The sequence below is a fragment of the Danio rerio genome, chromosome 1 (genome assembly GCF_052040795.2).
Source record: "Danio rerio strain M-AB ecotype USA chromosome 1, GRCz13ab, whole genome shotgun sequence".
Classification (NCBI taxonomy): Eukaryota; Metazoa; Chordata; class Actinopteri; order Cypriniformes; family Danionidae; genus Danio; species Danio rerio.
The window spans coordinates 39,304,575-39,322,863 of NC_141021.1; the positions used below are offsets into that span (position 1 = coordinate 39,304,575).

Genomic DNA, 18,289 nt, shown 5'->3' on the forward strand with positions numbered 1-18,289 from the left:
TAAGCCTATTTCCTAAAAACGTGTGGAGTGTTGCTTTAAGTCCATTGTTAAATTTTTGTGCTAGAAATCTATGTAAATTAGCACAGAAATATTATGTCTAATTTAATATTTTATAAATCTTATAATACAAAAATGTTTCAACTGCAGAAGTACAATGATAACTATTACTTAATTTGTTATACTCTTTACACCTGCAGTGTATTGCCTGTAACAGGTGTGTGATGACGGAATTTAAAAAGTCTGTAACTTGAGTCCCAGAATACCAGCAGCACATATATACAGTACTCTATCCTGATTATGTGCATAACTGCCAACAGTACATTGTTGAAAAGCTAAAAACTCACTGACCTCAGCTGCATAAGCCTCTAGGCACAGGGACCTGATTTACCAGTTTATGGACATAGCTCGCACTACGTGAACTTCTATTATGCGAGAGTAACCTTTTATAAGGCATTCAAACCTCTTCTTGCTAAGCCAATAGGTCAAACCACAGGTGTCACTTACTATTAAAATACTATCAAACTTAATGGAAATTCCTCTGAACTCAGATGCCTACATGCCCAGATCGACCGCTGAAGGCCAAAGTGACACGAAAACAGCCATTCATTAATGCATTTGCTTATTTTTCATTGTTGTTTGTAGATTGTCGAGCTTTGGCATATAACGATCTACTTGTTGAGTCTGATGTCACGTGGTAAGGTTTCTGCGTCCAAACGATTAATCGCATGTCAAAAAAGTGAACAACAAATGGTACTTGTAACGAAAGCCAGCTAGTAAGTGCTGTGCAGGTAAACTTCACTCCTCTGACCTCTAAAGTTGCTCTAGTGACAGATGCTAGAGGCCATGGTCTTTAGCCTCCTTGGTAGAGCAACCGACTCCCATGCAGAAGGTCGCCAATTCAATACCGGCTCGGAGCAGGTTGGGTGGCATGTGACCGGCGAGGTTACATTGGTGCCGTAACACAGGTGGGAGTGAGGTTTAGGGGGGTGAGTGTAATGAAGGCCAGCTAGTAAGTGCTAGTTTTCAGTTCAAATGAGTACAGGATTGGACCTGGTAACAGTTTTACATACAGTTGAAGTCAGAATTTTTAAACCCCCTTTATTTTTTTATTTTTTTAAATATTTTCCAAATAATGTATAACAGAGGAAGGAAATTTTCACAGTATGTCTGATAATTTTGTCTTCTAAAGAAATTCTTATTTGTTTTATTTCGACTACAATAAAAGCAGCTTTTTATTTTTTAAAAGCCATTTTAAGGTCAATATTATTAGCCCCTTTAAGCTATATATTATTTCCGATAGTCTACAGAACAAACCATCATTATACAATACCTTGCTAAATTACCCTAACCTGCCTAGTTAACCTAATTAACCTAGTTAAGCCTTTAAATGTCACTTTAGGCTGTATAGAAGTGTCTTGAAAAATATCTAGTCAAATATTATTTACTGTCATCATGGCAAAGAACTATACAATAAATCAGTTTTTAGAAATTAGTTATTAAAACTATTATGTTTAGAAATGTGTTGAAGAATTCTTCAACACATTTTCTAATAATTAATAATAAAAAAGTAATAATTTTGACTTCAACTGTATGTCACAGCCTAACAACCAGATAGGACACAGTGCACACAGTCTTACCTGTGCTGAGCAGCAGCAGAACCTTCATGGCCAGATATTCCTCATATGTGAGCTGAAGACGAACAAACTCCTGGCTCACCTGCCGCATCCCCACACACAGATCATACATGGCAGACTGCTGCATTCGCTCCCTATATAGGAGAGAAAGAAAGAGTCTGTAGTAAACCACCCCATTGTCTTCATCTGTAGAGTCAAATATCTAAAATAAATTGAAACAATACTTGAGGAACCTTTTGGGGTTTATTTGGGATTACATCATTGGTATATTACTAAAGTCAGAAAATGATCTATATTTATCACCAAATTCTAGGTTTAAACAAATAAATAAAACTCAACGATTTGTTTAATCTTTTATAAGGCACTCATTGTAAAAACCCTAGAGTGTTACTGTGGGTTATTATAATTGAACTTTAATTATTAAATCATTAGAATATCATAATCAACATCAACATGGTCTTTTGCCCAATAAAGGGTTCAGCAACCATAATATTATGTAACTATTACGTAAACTGTAATATTGAAACTAATAAACACTAGCAATTATATATTTAGACTTTTTAAGATTCTTTACAATTTTTCACTGCCTCTTAACCAAAGCAAGGCTGGATTCATTTCAATGTCAAGGTCAAGGTAAAAATTATTGTCTCCCGTAGGAGAAATTTGTTTTAGTAAAAAAGGTTCTGCTGTACATAGACCTAACAAGACAATGTATAACATACATAAACATAAAAAATCTCATCCTAAAATACCTCCTAACATGATTACGGTTCCATAAAAACAATAATTAAGAAAATAAAAAACAATGTGCTCCTGCTGCCCTCTCATATGCCAACCAATGCAGTTACCCTACTTGCTCATTGATCAATTTAATTGAAAAAGGAACAAAAGAATGTTTCTATATGTCATACTTGCATAACGAAACCCTGTGAAACAGTCATGTTGGATGTATATCGCACTGAACATGCTTGTAGTCATTCTTTACATGTTTTTATTTCAAATTTATTCCATGACATAAATATTTTGGCAAAAATGTAATGCTAAATTACAAAAGTTACAAACAGCAACATTTTACCTAAAAAGTACAGTATTTACTGTAGTATCACAGGATGATCCTGCCGGTCATTCTTTTAGCATTTAAACACAAGTTTCATCATAAGTTGTATTACTAAACATTTAATAGCCGTCAATGGTCAAGCTCAAACATTTGAACACTGAAAAGCATTGCTATTAGTGCAGTGATGCAGACAAAAAAATAATTTTATATATATATATATATATATATATATATATATATATATATATATATATATATATATATATATATATATATATATATATACTGTATATATATATATATACTGTATATATATAGATAGATAGATAGATAGATAGATAGATAGATAGATAGATAGATAGATAGATAGATAGATAGATAGATAGATAGATAGATAGATAGATAGATAGATAGATAGATAGATAGATAGATAGATAGATAGATAGAAATCAAATGCTGAGGATGCATCATTCACCAATTATATTTATTGAGTGCAGGATAAAGTTGGTATGTTACAGTAAATACTGTATAAAAAAGTGTTTGGCAAATCCAATTAATGTAAGATTGACAGTCTTCTCTTATTTACCACTTTTGGTTTGGTCTTGACACTTTCCTGGCAGGTTATTAATCGAGTAGATAGTTTGGCTGATCTGCCAGTTTGTTTGGCTCCAGGTATGTGTGTCTGTCTTTCTGCATACCTGACTAGCTAAATAGAATACACATACAGTTACAGTATATCTGTCTGCCAAAGCCGTCTGACCAGCTGTCATTCTGAGCCCGAACTTCCCCATTCCTGCTTCATTTAATATCCCAACCTTCAATCTGGTTAAGAATGCAACGAGAACATGAGTTTAATTCCTGATCTCACAGTGAGATTCACACTCTGTGTGGGGTCATTAGTACCTCAATCACACTTCTTTCATTATTATTATTTATATTCATAAACAGCAGATTTAGGTGGGAATTACAGAAGGAAATGGAGAAAGTAAGTGTAAAAGCGACTCATAAAATAGTCTGTCAAAGAACCATACACTTGTAAACTTAAAGTATGCTCCTGATTCTTATGACATACTTTTAAAGGACACCGAAAAGTGTCAAACTGGCAACCTAGAAACTTTTGTTTTGCTCCTCTTCAAGCTATAAGTACAGTGTTTTCAATCGTTATCTTTTAAAGGCACTGCTGTGCTAGTCCTTTAAAGCTTTTCATCTTGTTTTGCTTCAGGACTCTTAATGGAATCAAATATTTATACTTAAAATATTATTATTAAACTGTACAGATCCCAGAACATGCTGCATTTATTAATAACATAGACGGAATATGGGTTAAATAATGCTCTATAATTCTTTCAAATAAGCAGGCATTAACAAAGATAGTGATGTAAAAATGAAACATGATCAAAATAAAATGCATTTCTATTTTAAATTATTAAAAATATATATCTTGTGGCCGAATTTGGTTTGAAGGACAACAGAAAAGTATATATATATATATATATATATATATATATATATATATATATATATATATATATATATATATTTTTTTTTTTTTTAATAAAGTGTTTGGTATCACTTTATTTTGATGGTCTCTTTAATGCAGTGGTGTCCAAACTCAGTGCTGGAGGGCTGGTGACCTGCACAGTTTAGCTCCAACTACCTTTAACCACCTTCCTGGAAGTTTCTTGTACATCCTGAAAGAGCTTGATTAGCTGGTCAAGGTGTGTTTAATTGGGGTTGGAACTAAAACATGCAGGACACCGGCCCTCTAGGACCGAGTTTGGACACCCCTGCATTAATGCATTTTTTTGAATTTAAGTTACACTGCATCTATATGGCAACTAATTCTCATATGGGGGGCCCCCAATAAATAAATAGAAGTATAAATTATACACATAGCATCATTTTCTATAATATTTTGTAATGGTGAGGGTCTAACTAATTAAATTTTAACGTAATTATAACATCTACACAAATTTGTCTTACACCCCCAATCATGGAGCAGTCCAGCAGTCAAGTCAGATAAAGATTTAGTTTAAAAAACTATTTATTTTTTTATTTTTGATGTATTCATTCATTTTAGTTCTGAATTCATTTTAAGAAAACAAAGCATTTGAAATTTAGAGATTTCGTTAAGATAAACCATGGAAAAGGAGATTCAGTGAGAAAAAACAGCAAATAAATTAAATAAAAATTGTACTGATGGTTTCATTGTAAGACTGTCGGGCCCCATGGCTGGAACTTCTTAGAGCCCCCAAATCACTAAATCCGCCCCTGAGTATCAGCAGATAATGAGCAAACAGTCTACTAATAGTCAAATTAGAATTAATTGGCATGTTCCAATGTAACTTTTAGGCAACAAAATGCACAATAGGGACCATCAAAATAAAGTGTTACCATATTATTGTTCTGCACTGTGATCCTAATAGTCAGGCTTTTAATATGTCATGGCATTATTATTATTACTATTATTATTTGATTAAATGTGAGTTAAGTAAGTTAAGTAGGTGTGTTGTCAAAATCCTGATAAAAAATGTATTTTCTATATAAAAAAACACTGTGGATGACAGCCATGCTGCCTGCTAGATCAAATTACCTAGAGACAAACCCATGAATTATTGCCACAGTCTCATATAAACAAGATTCATGGTTTGTCAGGAGACTTATTATATATATATAGAAAAAACTGCTAATTGCTCACAAAATAAAAACTAAGCCCATTAAAAACTGTGAACCAGCATGAAACGTGTGACTGTTTGCCATCGGGATGCGAAAGAATCATGCATAAGGTGCCGAGCATAAATTTATATGTAAGTAAGCATTTAATTCTGTACATACAATTTCCCGCCTGAAGTTCTTTCCAAGTCATTTGGCAAGTCTAGTGAAGTGCCCCAGCTCTCCTGCAGGGGTCACTGTGCTCTGTTTTTACGCTTCTCCCACTATGCCCAATAAATAGACATTTAGCTTTAAAAAGCACACGATCACACTCCCTGTGCTCAACATTTCTCGTGGTTTGTGCTGATTATGAGCCCCATTGACCTACCTCTCTGCCCAGATCAAAGTTATCAAGAAGCGTTTATAAGGAAAGTGTATTTCCTAGCAGAGCAATTGAAAGGACAGTTTTGAGGTCACAGTCGTACGCCTGCTGGGAACATGCTTATTGAGCTTATCATTTTGTATTATTATCGGAACTTCTTTAACTCGAAGGACCAGATTCTTTAGACAGGGTTAACCTCGGGCCAAGGATTAGCAGTATGTTGTAGCATATCAACAAAAAGATAGTGTGCTGTTTGTTGATTTTGGATGTTGTTTTGAATATTCTGGCTGAGGAACATTACTGTATGAAGTAAACCTTGAGCGTTTTGTGAATTATCTTACTCGTTGAAGACTAGATCCGGGGCGAAGTAGAGCATTTGGGCGTTGGTGTGTTTGTAGGATCTCCAGCTGAGGGAGAAGGAGGAGAGACACATCCAGGAATACTGGATCAGCGTGATTTGGTCCTCAATGGGTAGACTGCGGAAACCTGGGGAAAAATATAAAGGGCAAGTTAGCAGAGAGAAAAGAGATGTATTATGGGGCACTCAAGGGCATGACTTGCCCTGAAGCAGAGCTGATATTAAGCCATAACTGTAAGAAATGGGATCCACTATGCTGTCCTTTTATTCAACAAAAACTAAATATATATATATATATATATATATATATATATATATATATATATATATATATATTTGTCCATGCTTTGGTGTTTAGATTTTGTATTTGTTAGGCCCTTGTCATTATGAACATGCATTAGTTGATAAGGGCTGCATTATAATTTTTAAACAACAACATGACTTACCAAAAAATACCAATTTTCCATTGTCACTATGAAATGTTAAAAAAAAGGTCACAAGTGCTTTTCAAACCAAGCAGCTTTCTGTTAATTATTGTCTGCATTTCCATCCTAACGTGAAGTGAATCTTTTTTAAGTTCTCAAAAAAAAAAAAACAAATAAAATAAAAACAAGAATAAGGTGAATTAGGAGTGTTTCCATTAACTTGTTAAAGCGGCTGATTGTAGTATACAGTTTTAGTAGATTCAATTGTAGTGTAAAGTTATCAAGGAAAGCATCATGGCGTCATGTACAGGTGTAATGTTCGCTACATCAGAGTTTATTCGCTAAATGTGTTTCCATCTTCTGCCCTTTTTTGCACACAAATCCAACAAGTTCAACTTATCCCTAATGGCAAATCTTTTACCAAAATGAATCTGACCTCTTTGTTTACAAGTTTGTGTTACGTAATAATATTACTTTTATAAGTAACGAGTAAAGAAATACATTACTTTTAAAAAAAAATGTAATACAGTCTAAGTTAATTCATGTTAAATGAATTAGCTTTTAAAAATAAATAACTGAATTAAAGTTAACATCACAATGATTCACGCTAATGCAGTTCCTGCCAGAGCCTTACATTTCTGCAGTGGAAGTTTTTTTAATGTTTTGAACGCACTGAAGAAAAGGAAAAGGGTTTTTGTCTCAAGACAAAAATACAAAAGTAGCAAACACATAGCTTTAATCTTTCATTAATCTGTATTTATGCCTCATGTACAGTATAGCTCTGGGATCAGGAAGTTCTAACAAGATAACATTATCCTATTTCTTTAACAGTAAATGAAAGTTATATAGTGCTTTTACAGTTATACGCTGTTAATTGCAGAGCTCCTATATTTAAAAAAAAATAGGAAAAAAAAAAGGTAAGAAAAATTAAAGTAACTCAAAAGTAATGTACCAACGTTGTTACTATTTTGGGAAGTAACTTAATCTTGCAAAGCATCACTTTCAAAAGTAACTTTCCCCAACACTGGATGTTGTCATGTCTGATAGCACAGACTACCCTGTGTTCATACAGATTACAAAACTAGAGAACATTTGTTTTTCAGTGTAGCTGGTTTGTTTAAAAATTGAGATTTTAAGCTTAAGGTGTATACATTTCTCATGTCTGTGAGACAAGAATTCGCTGAGATTCCAGTGCATTTGCCAACCCCAGAGGATTCATAACAAAGAAACTGCAGAGATAGTTATAAAGAACACAAGTCTGGACTGAGCCCTCCCCTCAGAATATCATCAGTCTATAAAAATCAATGATTGGCTCACTTAGCTGAAGGCGAAGCTTCCTTTGCTAGAGCATCCATATTTACCTTTGCGTTTTCCCCATTCGAAACTATACAAGTGACATGTCTTGTGTATTCTATAGTCATGGCTGTACACAAATATTAAGAGCATTAACATGTGAGTCAGGAAAAATTCAATAAATAAATAATTGGCCAGGGTGGCACAGTCGTTAGCACTAAGATCGTTTCAGGTTTGTACCTCTAAGATGACATTGTTTTATAAACAATTTATTGAATATGTTTTATCTTTCTGCATTGTAGCTTGGTATGGTAATCTGAGGTTGTCAAACAAGAACAGGTTGAGTAGCCTGGTGAAGGTGGCAGGCAAGATCATTGGTTTTAACCAAACTGGTCCAATGGTAATCTACCATACTGGTGTGTTAAAGAGAGCTCAGGGTGTCCTATGCACCCCGGATCACCCGTTGTACTCTGTGTTTCACCTGCTGCCATTAAGATGTCGTTTTAGAGTTCCTATTTGCAGGACAAATTGAGTTAGAAATTCTTCTACAGTATAAAGGTGGTCATTAAGTCAATAAATAAGTCCAGGGGAAGGGAGATGCACCTACAATGTGATGTACTGTATGTTGTGGGGTAATATTTTATTAATGAGTACATGGAACTTCGCCTGTGTTACGGCACCTTGCTGCAAATTTATTTTCCCTAAACAGGATAATAAAGTTGAGTTTGAATCTGAGTCTGTTGCCTCACAGCAAGAAGGTCGCTGGTTAGAGTTCCAGCTAGGTCAGTTGGCATTTCTGTGTGGGGTGTGCATGTTCTCCCTGTTTTGGCGTAGGTTTCATCCGAATCCGGTTTTCCCTAGTCCAAAGACACATGCAGTGTAGGTGAATTGAATTAACTAAATTGGTCATAGTGTATGAGTGCGTGTGTGAATGTGAGAGGGTATGCGTGCTTCCCAGTACTGGGTTATAGTTGGAAAGGCATCTGCTGTGTAAAACATATCCTCGAATAGTTGGTGGTTCATTCCACTGTGGAATAAATTATTTATCAACCCCTGATAAATAAAGGGCCAAGGCGAAAAAAAATGAATGAATGAATGTAAAAATTGGCCACTGCTCTATTGGTTTTTTCTCTATTATTCTTTTTTGTTTTTATTTTATAATTACTTGATTATAATATTGCCGGTTTTTATGGATAAAATGTAAATACTGAAATATCTGTCTTTTGCCCACAAACTGTGGCATAAAAATGGTAAATCTCCCTAGCATTCATTGAAAAGTTTTGAAGATACTTCAACTGTAATTTACGTGGATAACAACGTATAGTTTGGAAAGGGCAAGTAAGGTCGGATCTACTTCTTTCATTTCTGTATTGTATGAGGCTGTTGCCACTTACAATGTAAGCTTGATTCCTAGAACTGCTGAAATTTGTTCACAATTGAAGAAAAAAAGTCAGCGTAGTGGGCAGAATCAGGTTTACATGAATCACTGAAGGTTTCCACTCATTGTCCTGTTGTCAAAGAGAGTTAGCAATACGGCAGACTGGATTCCTGCCAAAACTCACATCGAGAGCTGTAAAGTCACCCACACGCTATAATAGAAGTCGCACGAGGACACATTACAGTATAAACTTATCAGTGAAGCAGAGACTATTTTGGGCTTGTCTGCAATACGCAAACTCACTACTTACTATAATTTGTCACACTGTCACCTTATTATTTCTTCCGTACAGTTACTTTCCAGACAATCGTTGAGCATCCTTTTTTCATTTTCCCCATGTTATCCATTTTTAAACAGGCCCACATGTGCTGGTGAAATATTACAAAACAAAGTGCTGAAATGAATCCCATCAAATGCTCATCTGAATGTTCAATATAACCGTTTTGGACTCCTTAAATGGTTCCAAATCACAGTAACAAAGCAAACAGAAGCAGATAAGTGATAATGCACATCTGCAAGTCATCACTTGTAGATCGGCTGAGCGTGTGATGCTCCAGGAGCTCAAAAGAGCTGCCTGGAAAGTCTTTGAAAGTCGGTGAGGCAGTTTGCCCTGGTGTGTTTTCAGCCAGCTATTTATATATCCGGATATAGCAAGCAAGCAGACACCCTGGTATCAAATAATTGCAATACAGCAAATGACCGTCTCATGGCAAGTACCTTCAAAACTTAATTTGAAATGGCCAAACCAGATTTTTTTTTCTTCAAAACCATTCTTAATTGTTAATTAAAATGATATTACTACAGGCTAAACGGTACATGCTTCTTGAATCTAACATTAACCCATTTAGTTTACCTTTTAAAACCCAATTACTTTTTTGGATGTAAGAACATGCAAGAACACTTTAAGAATATTCAACATAAAATGCAACAATGTATATAATTAATTATCGTAATCTCATATTTATTATAGATCAGTGCTTGTACTGCATTTATCAGGTTAAATCTTCATGGGGCTATTCACATATTGTGCCTAAAACCACGTTGAAAACGCGTCGCGTGTTCCTTCCTTTACCGATTTAAATGCGTTTCTGAATTCACAATCCTCTGCCGTTTCTTTTTGCTGTGGCCAACATCAGCTGTTCATACACACTCGGCATGGTCAATTTCAAAATAGTTCAACTTTTGCACTGTGTGAATTAACACTGAATGTGTGTCGTTGTTATTATTTGCGGTTAAGTTTAAGAGTAGAGTAATATGCTGCTGTTTAACTGCATTCCTGCATTGGGCTCTAACATACTCTTTGGCAGCTGTTTCATAGCCGTGGTGGGCACTTCTCTCCATCTCGCACTGAACAGTCGACCAATCACAACAGACTGTATCATTGGTCCAATCAGCACAGATTAGCTTCACGCTAAGGAGAGGTTTGAGAACAAATTAATCCCTAAACCAGTGGTCACCAAACTTGTTCCTGGAGGGCCGGTGTCCTGGAGATTTCAGCTCCAACCCTAATCAAACACACCTGAACAAGTTAATCAAGGTCTTATTAGATATAGTTGAAACACCCAGGCAGGTGTGTTGAGGCAAGTTGGAGTTAAATCCTGCAGGGACACCGGCCCTCCTGAACCGAGATTGGTGACCCCTGCCCTAAACGAATCATACAGGAATCGTTGGGATAATTAAGTGAAAATAAATGTGCATTATAAGACAATGAAAGTTATTGACCTTGCATGCATATTAGACTGTTTTTGGAAACCCCATAACCAAATTATGACCTTTTAATGCATAATAGGGGCTCTTTAAGGTACATAAAAAGTACAAGTTAAGGTACATTACAGTACAAATGTACCTAAACCGATACTTTACTTTGATGTACCTTAACTTGTACTTTTGTGTAACACTTTAGCATCCGTTAAAACTAGTTAATAGTTCATTAATAAACTGTTAGTTAATGAGTTATAAATGTCTTGTTAAATAAAAGAAATAGTTTGGTTATTAATTGTAACTATCTGTTATAACTAGTTAATAGTCCATTAATAAACTGTTAGTTAATGAGTTATGAATGTCTCGTTAAATAAATAATAGTTTGGTTATTATTTATAACTATCTGTTATAACTAGTTAATCGTCCATTAATAAACTGTTAGTTAATGAGTTATGAATGTCTTGTTAAATAAATAATAGTTTGGTTATTATTTATAACTATCTGTTATAACTAGTTAATAGTCCATTAATAAACTGTTAGTTAATGAGTTATGAATGTCTTGTTAAATAAACAATAGTTTGGTTATTATTTATAACTATCTGTTATAACTAGTTAATAGTCCAATGATAAACTGTTAGTTAATGAGTTATGAATGTCTTGTTAAATAAAAGTGTATAGTTTGGTTATTATTTGTAACTATCTGTTATAACTGGTTAATAGTCCACTACTAAACTGTTAGTTAATGAGGTATAAATGTTTTGTTAAATGAAAGTTAAAAGTTTAATTATTTATAACTGTGCCTTATAAATAGCCAATAGATAACTTACAAGCTGTTAGTTAACAAGTTATAAATGATAAATGTTAATGATTTTTAACTATACCTAATAAATTAGTAATAGATCATGAACAAGCTGTTAGTAATTTACTTACTAAAGGCTTGTTAAGTACCAGTTAATAGTTTATATATGTTATAGGGACATTATTCTAAAGTTGCAATTATTCCTCATTTAATAAACTGTTAGTAAATGAGGAATAGTTGCAACTTTAAAATAACATCCCAATAACACACATAAGCTTATAACTAACACTTAACTAATATATTAACTTACACTTTACAGGGTATGTTCGTTGAAGCGACTAATTTGGGAAATCAACAAATTATGTTTGTAACGACAGAACTTCAGATCAGTTGTTCATAGTTTGTTAACCATCTACTTTGTTAACTGTACCACTATATTGAAAATGAGCCATATAGTACCCACATTGAACTACAAATAAAAGTAGTTTTCATAAGAAAGTTTGAGTATACCTGGAAGTACTTTGGCCCACTTGACCACTCGGATCATCTGTTTTCCGGCGAGCTGGTTGAGGCTGGTAAGCAGGTGGTCTGTTGTGTCAGGTTGTGTGTTATCATAGCCAGCGAACACCACTTCTGGCTCTATGAGCTCCAGAACGCTGCAGACGGACGGCGTCAGATATGGGGCGACCGTCGGGGTGTGTGGTACGAGAGCGGTGGAGGAACTCAACTCCTTTTCGGATGTCAAAAACGGGCCATCCTTTGAGCTCTGCAGGGAAGAATCTTCACTAATGCTCTTTATTTTCCCCAACTTCTTCGACTTCCGTGCTGAGTAAAAAAAGCAAATGTACATTATTGAAGTCGTTCCTGATTCATTTCACAGACAGCCTTAAAATGATTTTTAAGAGAGATAAATAATTTGGAATGAACATGATATTAATGAAAAGACCTCCAGTGTAGACTGGAAGCAGTGTTCTTATAGTGTTTCATATCTGAAATGAGCTGAAGCTGATAGAAGTAATTATTGAAGTAGAGATGGGTCTTATAGCAGGGATCACAGTTTAAATCCCTGCTGTATAGATGTGACCTCTTATGTAGTTCAGGAGGATGCTGTTAATTGGCTGTGTGTGTGCGTGTGTGTTCCTATTTGATATTAATTGCAAGATTCCTGCGCGAACAGATTTCATATCACGTCAGTAAGTGAGATTGAAGGTAACATATGTTCTAGTCACAATGAGTGATGCATAGATTTTGACTCTCAACAAAATATGTACATATATTTAAATGAGTTCTATCTAATATACTATAATTAAGTGTCTATCATCAGAATGTAAAATATACACATTCCCTTAAGCATTAAAATTAGAGCTGAACAAAAATGAATCCTGATTAATCGCATCTAAAATAAAAGTTTGTTTTGACATAATACACATGTGTGTACAGTTTATGTTTATTATGTATACTGTATATAAATACAAGGTGAGGCAGTGGCGCAGTAGGTAGTGCTGTCGCCTCACAGCAAGAAGGTCGCTGGGTCGCTGGATCAAACCTCGGCTCAGTTGGCGTTTCTGTGTGGAGTTTGCATGTTCTCTATGCCTTCGGGTGGGTTTCTTCCGGGTGCTCCGGTTTCCCCCACAGTTCAAACACATGCGGTACAGGTGAATTGGGTATAGGCTAAATTGTCCGTAGTGTATGAGTGTGTGTGTGTGTGTGTGAATGGTGTGTGGATGTTTCCCAGAGATGGGTTGCGGCTGGAAGGGCATCCGCTGCGTAAAAACTTGCTGGATAAGTTGGCGGTTCATTCCGCTGTGGTGACCCCGGATTAATAAAGGGACTAAGCCGTCAAGAAATGCATTTATTAAATTATACACAGTTGAAGTTGAAATTATTAGCTTCCCTAAATGATTAGCACACCCTGTTTATTTTTTCCTCAATTTGTGTTTAACGAAGAGAAGATATTTTTCAACACATTTCTAAACCTAAATAATATTAGCAAACAGTAAAAGAGTAAAACAGTTTTAAACTTGACAAAAACTCTCGAAAACCTTTACTGTCTGCTGTGTTTTTAATATGGTGTAAAGATTATTATGTGTTATTGAAACATAAAGGAGGACGCAGCAAAAAACGTCACTATAAATTAAAATTACTTTATTATTTTATGCAGCAGCCTTATATTTAAAAAGGAAACATAAGGGTGATCATACGCAAAAAGACCCCAGACTATAAGGCTAGATGTTTCCTTTCCATTATTTATTTATTTGTTTGGCGCATGTACTCATGTGCGATCAGAAAACTGCCCGCCTCTCCTTTCACTCCACCCCGAAGCCCCAGTTGGCACTCCTTGGCCCAAGGTATTCGGCAGGCAGAAAAAGGCCGGCCGCTGGCCCCAAAAAAGCCCCGCTTTGGCCCGATTAGGCCCCGGAAGTGACAGTGGAAATGCCACTGGCCTTGGCTCGCCCTGGCTCGCTCACTTTAGGCGCTATAGTGGAAACGGCTATTGCGGCTTTTGTGTGTGACTCATTGTTGCAACTCAAATCAAAACATATAATCAAAACAAAAAATGCATCAAATTCTCATTGGTAAAGTTCTTACTGTAGTATTTCTCTCAAATGTTACGTGAGATCTGCTTCCTGAGGCAGCTGAGGGCGGCAATTGAGGCATGCTGCTGACAGGCACGTGGGAACAGTGGGCAGGGAGGACTAGCTTTAAAGGCCCAGCACAAAAAAACAGCAACCAGGTTTTAGCATCTATACCAACACTTCAGACAGCTATAATAAATACTCTAATGGGTGTTTTGAGCTGAAACTTTACAGACAGAATCTGGGGACGCAAAAGACTTTTAATAAATCTGAAAAAAGGGGGTAACCTAGGTGCCCTTTAAAAATCATTTGAGAAATATTTAAAAAAGAAAAAAAAGGGGGGCTAATAATTCTGACTTCAACTGTATGTATATATAAAATATGTAATATAATATATAAAATCTTCTTGTATAGGATACAAATTATGTATAAAATTGAAATTGATCTATGGATCAAAATTGTTTTGTATAGTTTTGTTTCTATGAATGTGTGTGGATCACATATACGTTGTATAAAATATCTAAACAAACTTTTATTTTGGATGCAATTAATCTTTGCCCAGCACTAATAAAAATGCTGTAGAACTGAGAATTTGAATCAAGGGACCCACATTGAAAGTAGTAACTTCGACAAAAACAAAATGTATTAATCTTCAATTAAAAGCATTTATTTATTTTTTATATTTTTTTTTACTTGGTGAAAAAAACCAAGAGATATTTGAAAATTCTCAATTTCTTTGGATCTACAATTTATATTTATTTGTTTGAATAAAACATAATTGATGATTTGTTCTCCAGTTAACTGATAAGATTTCTTCAAAATGGAACAAAAAAAATCATATATATATATATATATATATATATATATATATATATATATATATATATATATATATATATATATATATATATATATATATATTCATATAAAATAACAAAAATTTACGTTTTCTTTAGTTACATTATTTTTACACTACAAAAAGTAAATAATATATGGATATCTTATAAAACAATGTCTCATTAAAAATAAAAATGCAACAAAGCAAGAAAATAAAACAAGATAAATTTGAGAATTTTCCAGTGGTCTCCTCATATTTTCATAGCTGTAAATGTATTTTCCCCAGCTTACGTCATACAGTACCTTCATAAACCCCTGGCTGAAAATCCTGGGTTTAAATAAAGGTCACTCCCATGTTATTTGTTGACTATCCAAATATAAAAATGGACAGAATAATATACTTCTCTTAAGAAACTCTGATTTACAAAAGCACCACAGATTTCATTCTACTTTGAAACTTAATTAAAATGGAATCTATGAAGAATATGTTATTATTACTCCCAAGATGATTTTAGTTGGGACATTGAAGAAAACAAAACCACTATCTGAAAGATTAAACATTACTGCTGTAAATCTTGTCTAGTAAAACCTAAAGTTGTATATAGTATTAGTCAGTGATAACTGATGATTTAAGAAACTTTACCACATATAATTTCAATACAATACAATTTGTTCATGTATTCCACATTCCCCATTTCAACTTAACCATTTTGATTGAAAATTAAGGCTTTAAACCAAAATTTTAACCAAAAAATAAAAATTCTGTCATCATCTACTCACCTTTGACTTGTTCCAAACAAAACTGCAGATATTATGAAAAATGTTGAATGCATTTATTATTTCTTTTAGGGCTGCACAATTGTTTTAGCATAGATATCGCAATTTAATCATTTGCAACAGTCAAATTACAGGATATATGCAATGTTGAGTTTGTATTATAATTTATCATTTGCATGTATTTTTGATGCCTGGAATTGTTTTATGATTTTAAAAGCATTCAGGTATAAGAAATTGTACCATTTGTGATCTTAACTAAGATAAATTTTATTGAATTATTTTTATCATTCAGTTACTGTACTTGAATACATTTAGACTTGGGAAACGCTAAAACACTTTATTATTAGATACACCCTATTGTATTTTTTTATTGATAGTATTTATATGTTGTTATGCATTATAATACTCATAACACATGTGCACTGCAAATATAGAAATACAGAAATGCACTGCAAATAGCACAGGCCCCAAACATTTTAATGATTGTTTATTAGATTTTATGGAGATGCATTCCTTCTGCAAAATCATCCTATTTGATCTATTGTCATAAATTCTTTCCAAATAAAGATAAGTTATCTGGTGAAATATTGCAATATATATCGTAAAATAAAATTATATATATATATATATATATATATATATATATATATATATATATATATATATATATATATATATATATATGTTAATGTTTAAACTTTCCAATATCGTACAGCCCTAATTCCTCTTATAGAGGCCAATGGCTACCAGTTTTTAACATTCTGTAAACTATAATTTCTTATATTGAACACACACACACACACACACACACACACACACACACACACACACACACACACACACACAAACTCAAACCAGTTCAGAACAAGTCAAGAGTGAGTTAATGACCAGAATTTTCATTTTTGTGTCACTTATCCCTTTAAGGGAACATAAAGAAAAGACTGAGCCTGCTTTACCACAGGTGGAGATGTGACTTTAATCAGAGCTGGACAATAAATCAAATCATGTGTTTCCAACCACATTACAGATGAGCATGATGAAACTCCGCTGTGTTTGTTTCTCCTGCTATTAGTGTGCATGTTTTCATCTCTTTCTAAATTTGGACATGCGAGTCAATCTCTGCCTAATGTGTTGTTTTCAGGAGTTTACATGGTTAAAGTGATGCACATAGTGTTATCTGAGGCTATACTGATTTCTCAAATAACACTGTTTTTATGATTATTTCTTAATATGGGAACATTCTTTAAGGATAGTTCACAAAAAAATAAAAATTTCTCACAATTTACTCTCCCTCAAGTGGCTTTCAAGCCTTTATGAATTTCTTTATTCAGTTCAACACTAAATAAGAAATATTAAAGAAAGCTGAAAACCAGTAACCATTGACTTCAATAGTAGGAAAAACAAATATGGAAGCCAATATTTACAGATTTCCAGCTTTCCTTAAAATACCTTCTTTAGTTTTCAACAAAATAAAGAAACTCTAACAGTTTTGGAGCAAGTCAAAAAAACGTAAATGATGACAGAATTTTTATTTTTTGATGATTGATGTCTTTTATATTATCTTTAATATGGCAACCAATTAATTCAGCCATTGGCTAGCCCCAATCTAAAAACATCTTTTTAATATATAAAGTATTTTACTACAAATTTCATGGTCCTAAATAAAAATAAGAGAGAAAATATCTGTATTTCCAACTATTTAAAAAGATTAACAGGGTTAAACTGACTTGCAACATAATAAATGTATGATTTTACTTGTCCTTTCATTTACGCGTGAACTATCCCTTTATAGATTTTTTTCATTATGTGGCTGATTTTTCTTTCAAACCAGCCACATTGGTGCTTTTATTCCAGCTTATAAAGTACTGATCATTTTGTGTTAAAATTGTATTGAAACCCAGTTGAATGTGGTGCATTTTCAGTATGTTCTTTTTTCTTTGTTACCTTTAAAAAAGAAGAAAAAATGCTGTGGCACATTGTAAAACTTAAGCTTTAAATGCCACTTCTTCGTATTTTAAGTTTTAAAATACCCCCCCACCCCCACACACAAAAAAACTTTGTCTCATGGATATTTTTTGGGGTAATTTTAGGATGAATGATCTCAGCTGTGCGAGTATTATCATTTCATATCATTTCACAACAGATTTTCGTCTCATAGTAATGAGATTCACTTACCCCCAAGATTCATCCCAGCTTGTAGACACTTGCGTACTCTGCAGGCCGGACAGTTTTTCCGCCGAATCTTGTCAATGATGCAGTCATTCCTCCCAGCACAAAGGTAGTTGTGCTGACCTGCAAAAGAGAAAGTGTAAAAACAAATTATTATTATTATTATTATTATTATTATTATTATTACAATT

At 34.0% G+C, this 18,289-nt stretch overlaps 1 protein-coding gene across 3 annotated transcripts in view; it reads right to left on the bottom strand.

The window, feature by feature from the left end:
* The window catches only part of nr3c2 (nuclear receptor subfamily 3, group C, member 2), a 151,189-nt gene that overhangs the window by 16,150 nt on the left and 116,750 nt on the right, over nucleotides 1-18,289 (bottom strand). For 2 of the 3 annotated variants that reach the window (XR_015475808.1, NM_001100403.1), the window contains 4 exon segments: nucleotides 18,105-18,221; nucleotides 12,250-12,564; nucleotides 6,067-6,211; nucleotides 1,638-1,768 (listed from right to left, as the gene is read on the bottom strand). Coding sequence is in view for 1 of the 3 variants with exons in the window: in NM_001100403.1 (NP_001093873.1) it covers nucleotides 1,638-1,768; nucleotides 6,067-6,211; nucleotides 12,250-12,564; nucleotides 18,105-18,221 (708 nt within the window). In the remaining 2 variants the exon portion in view is untranslated. 3 annotated transcript variants of the gene reach the window in all.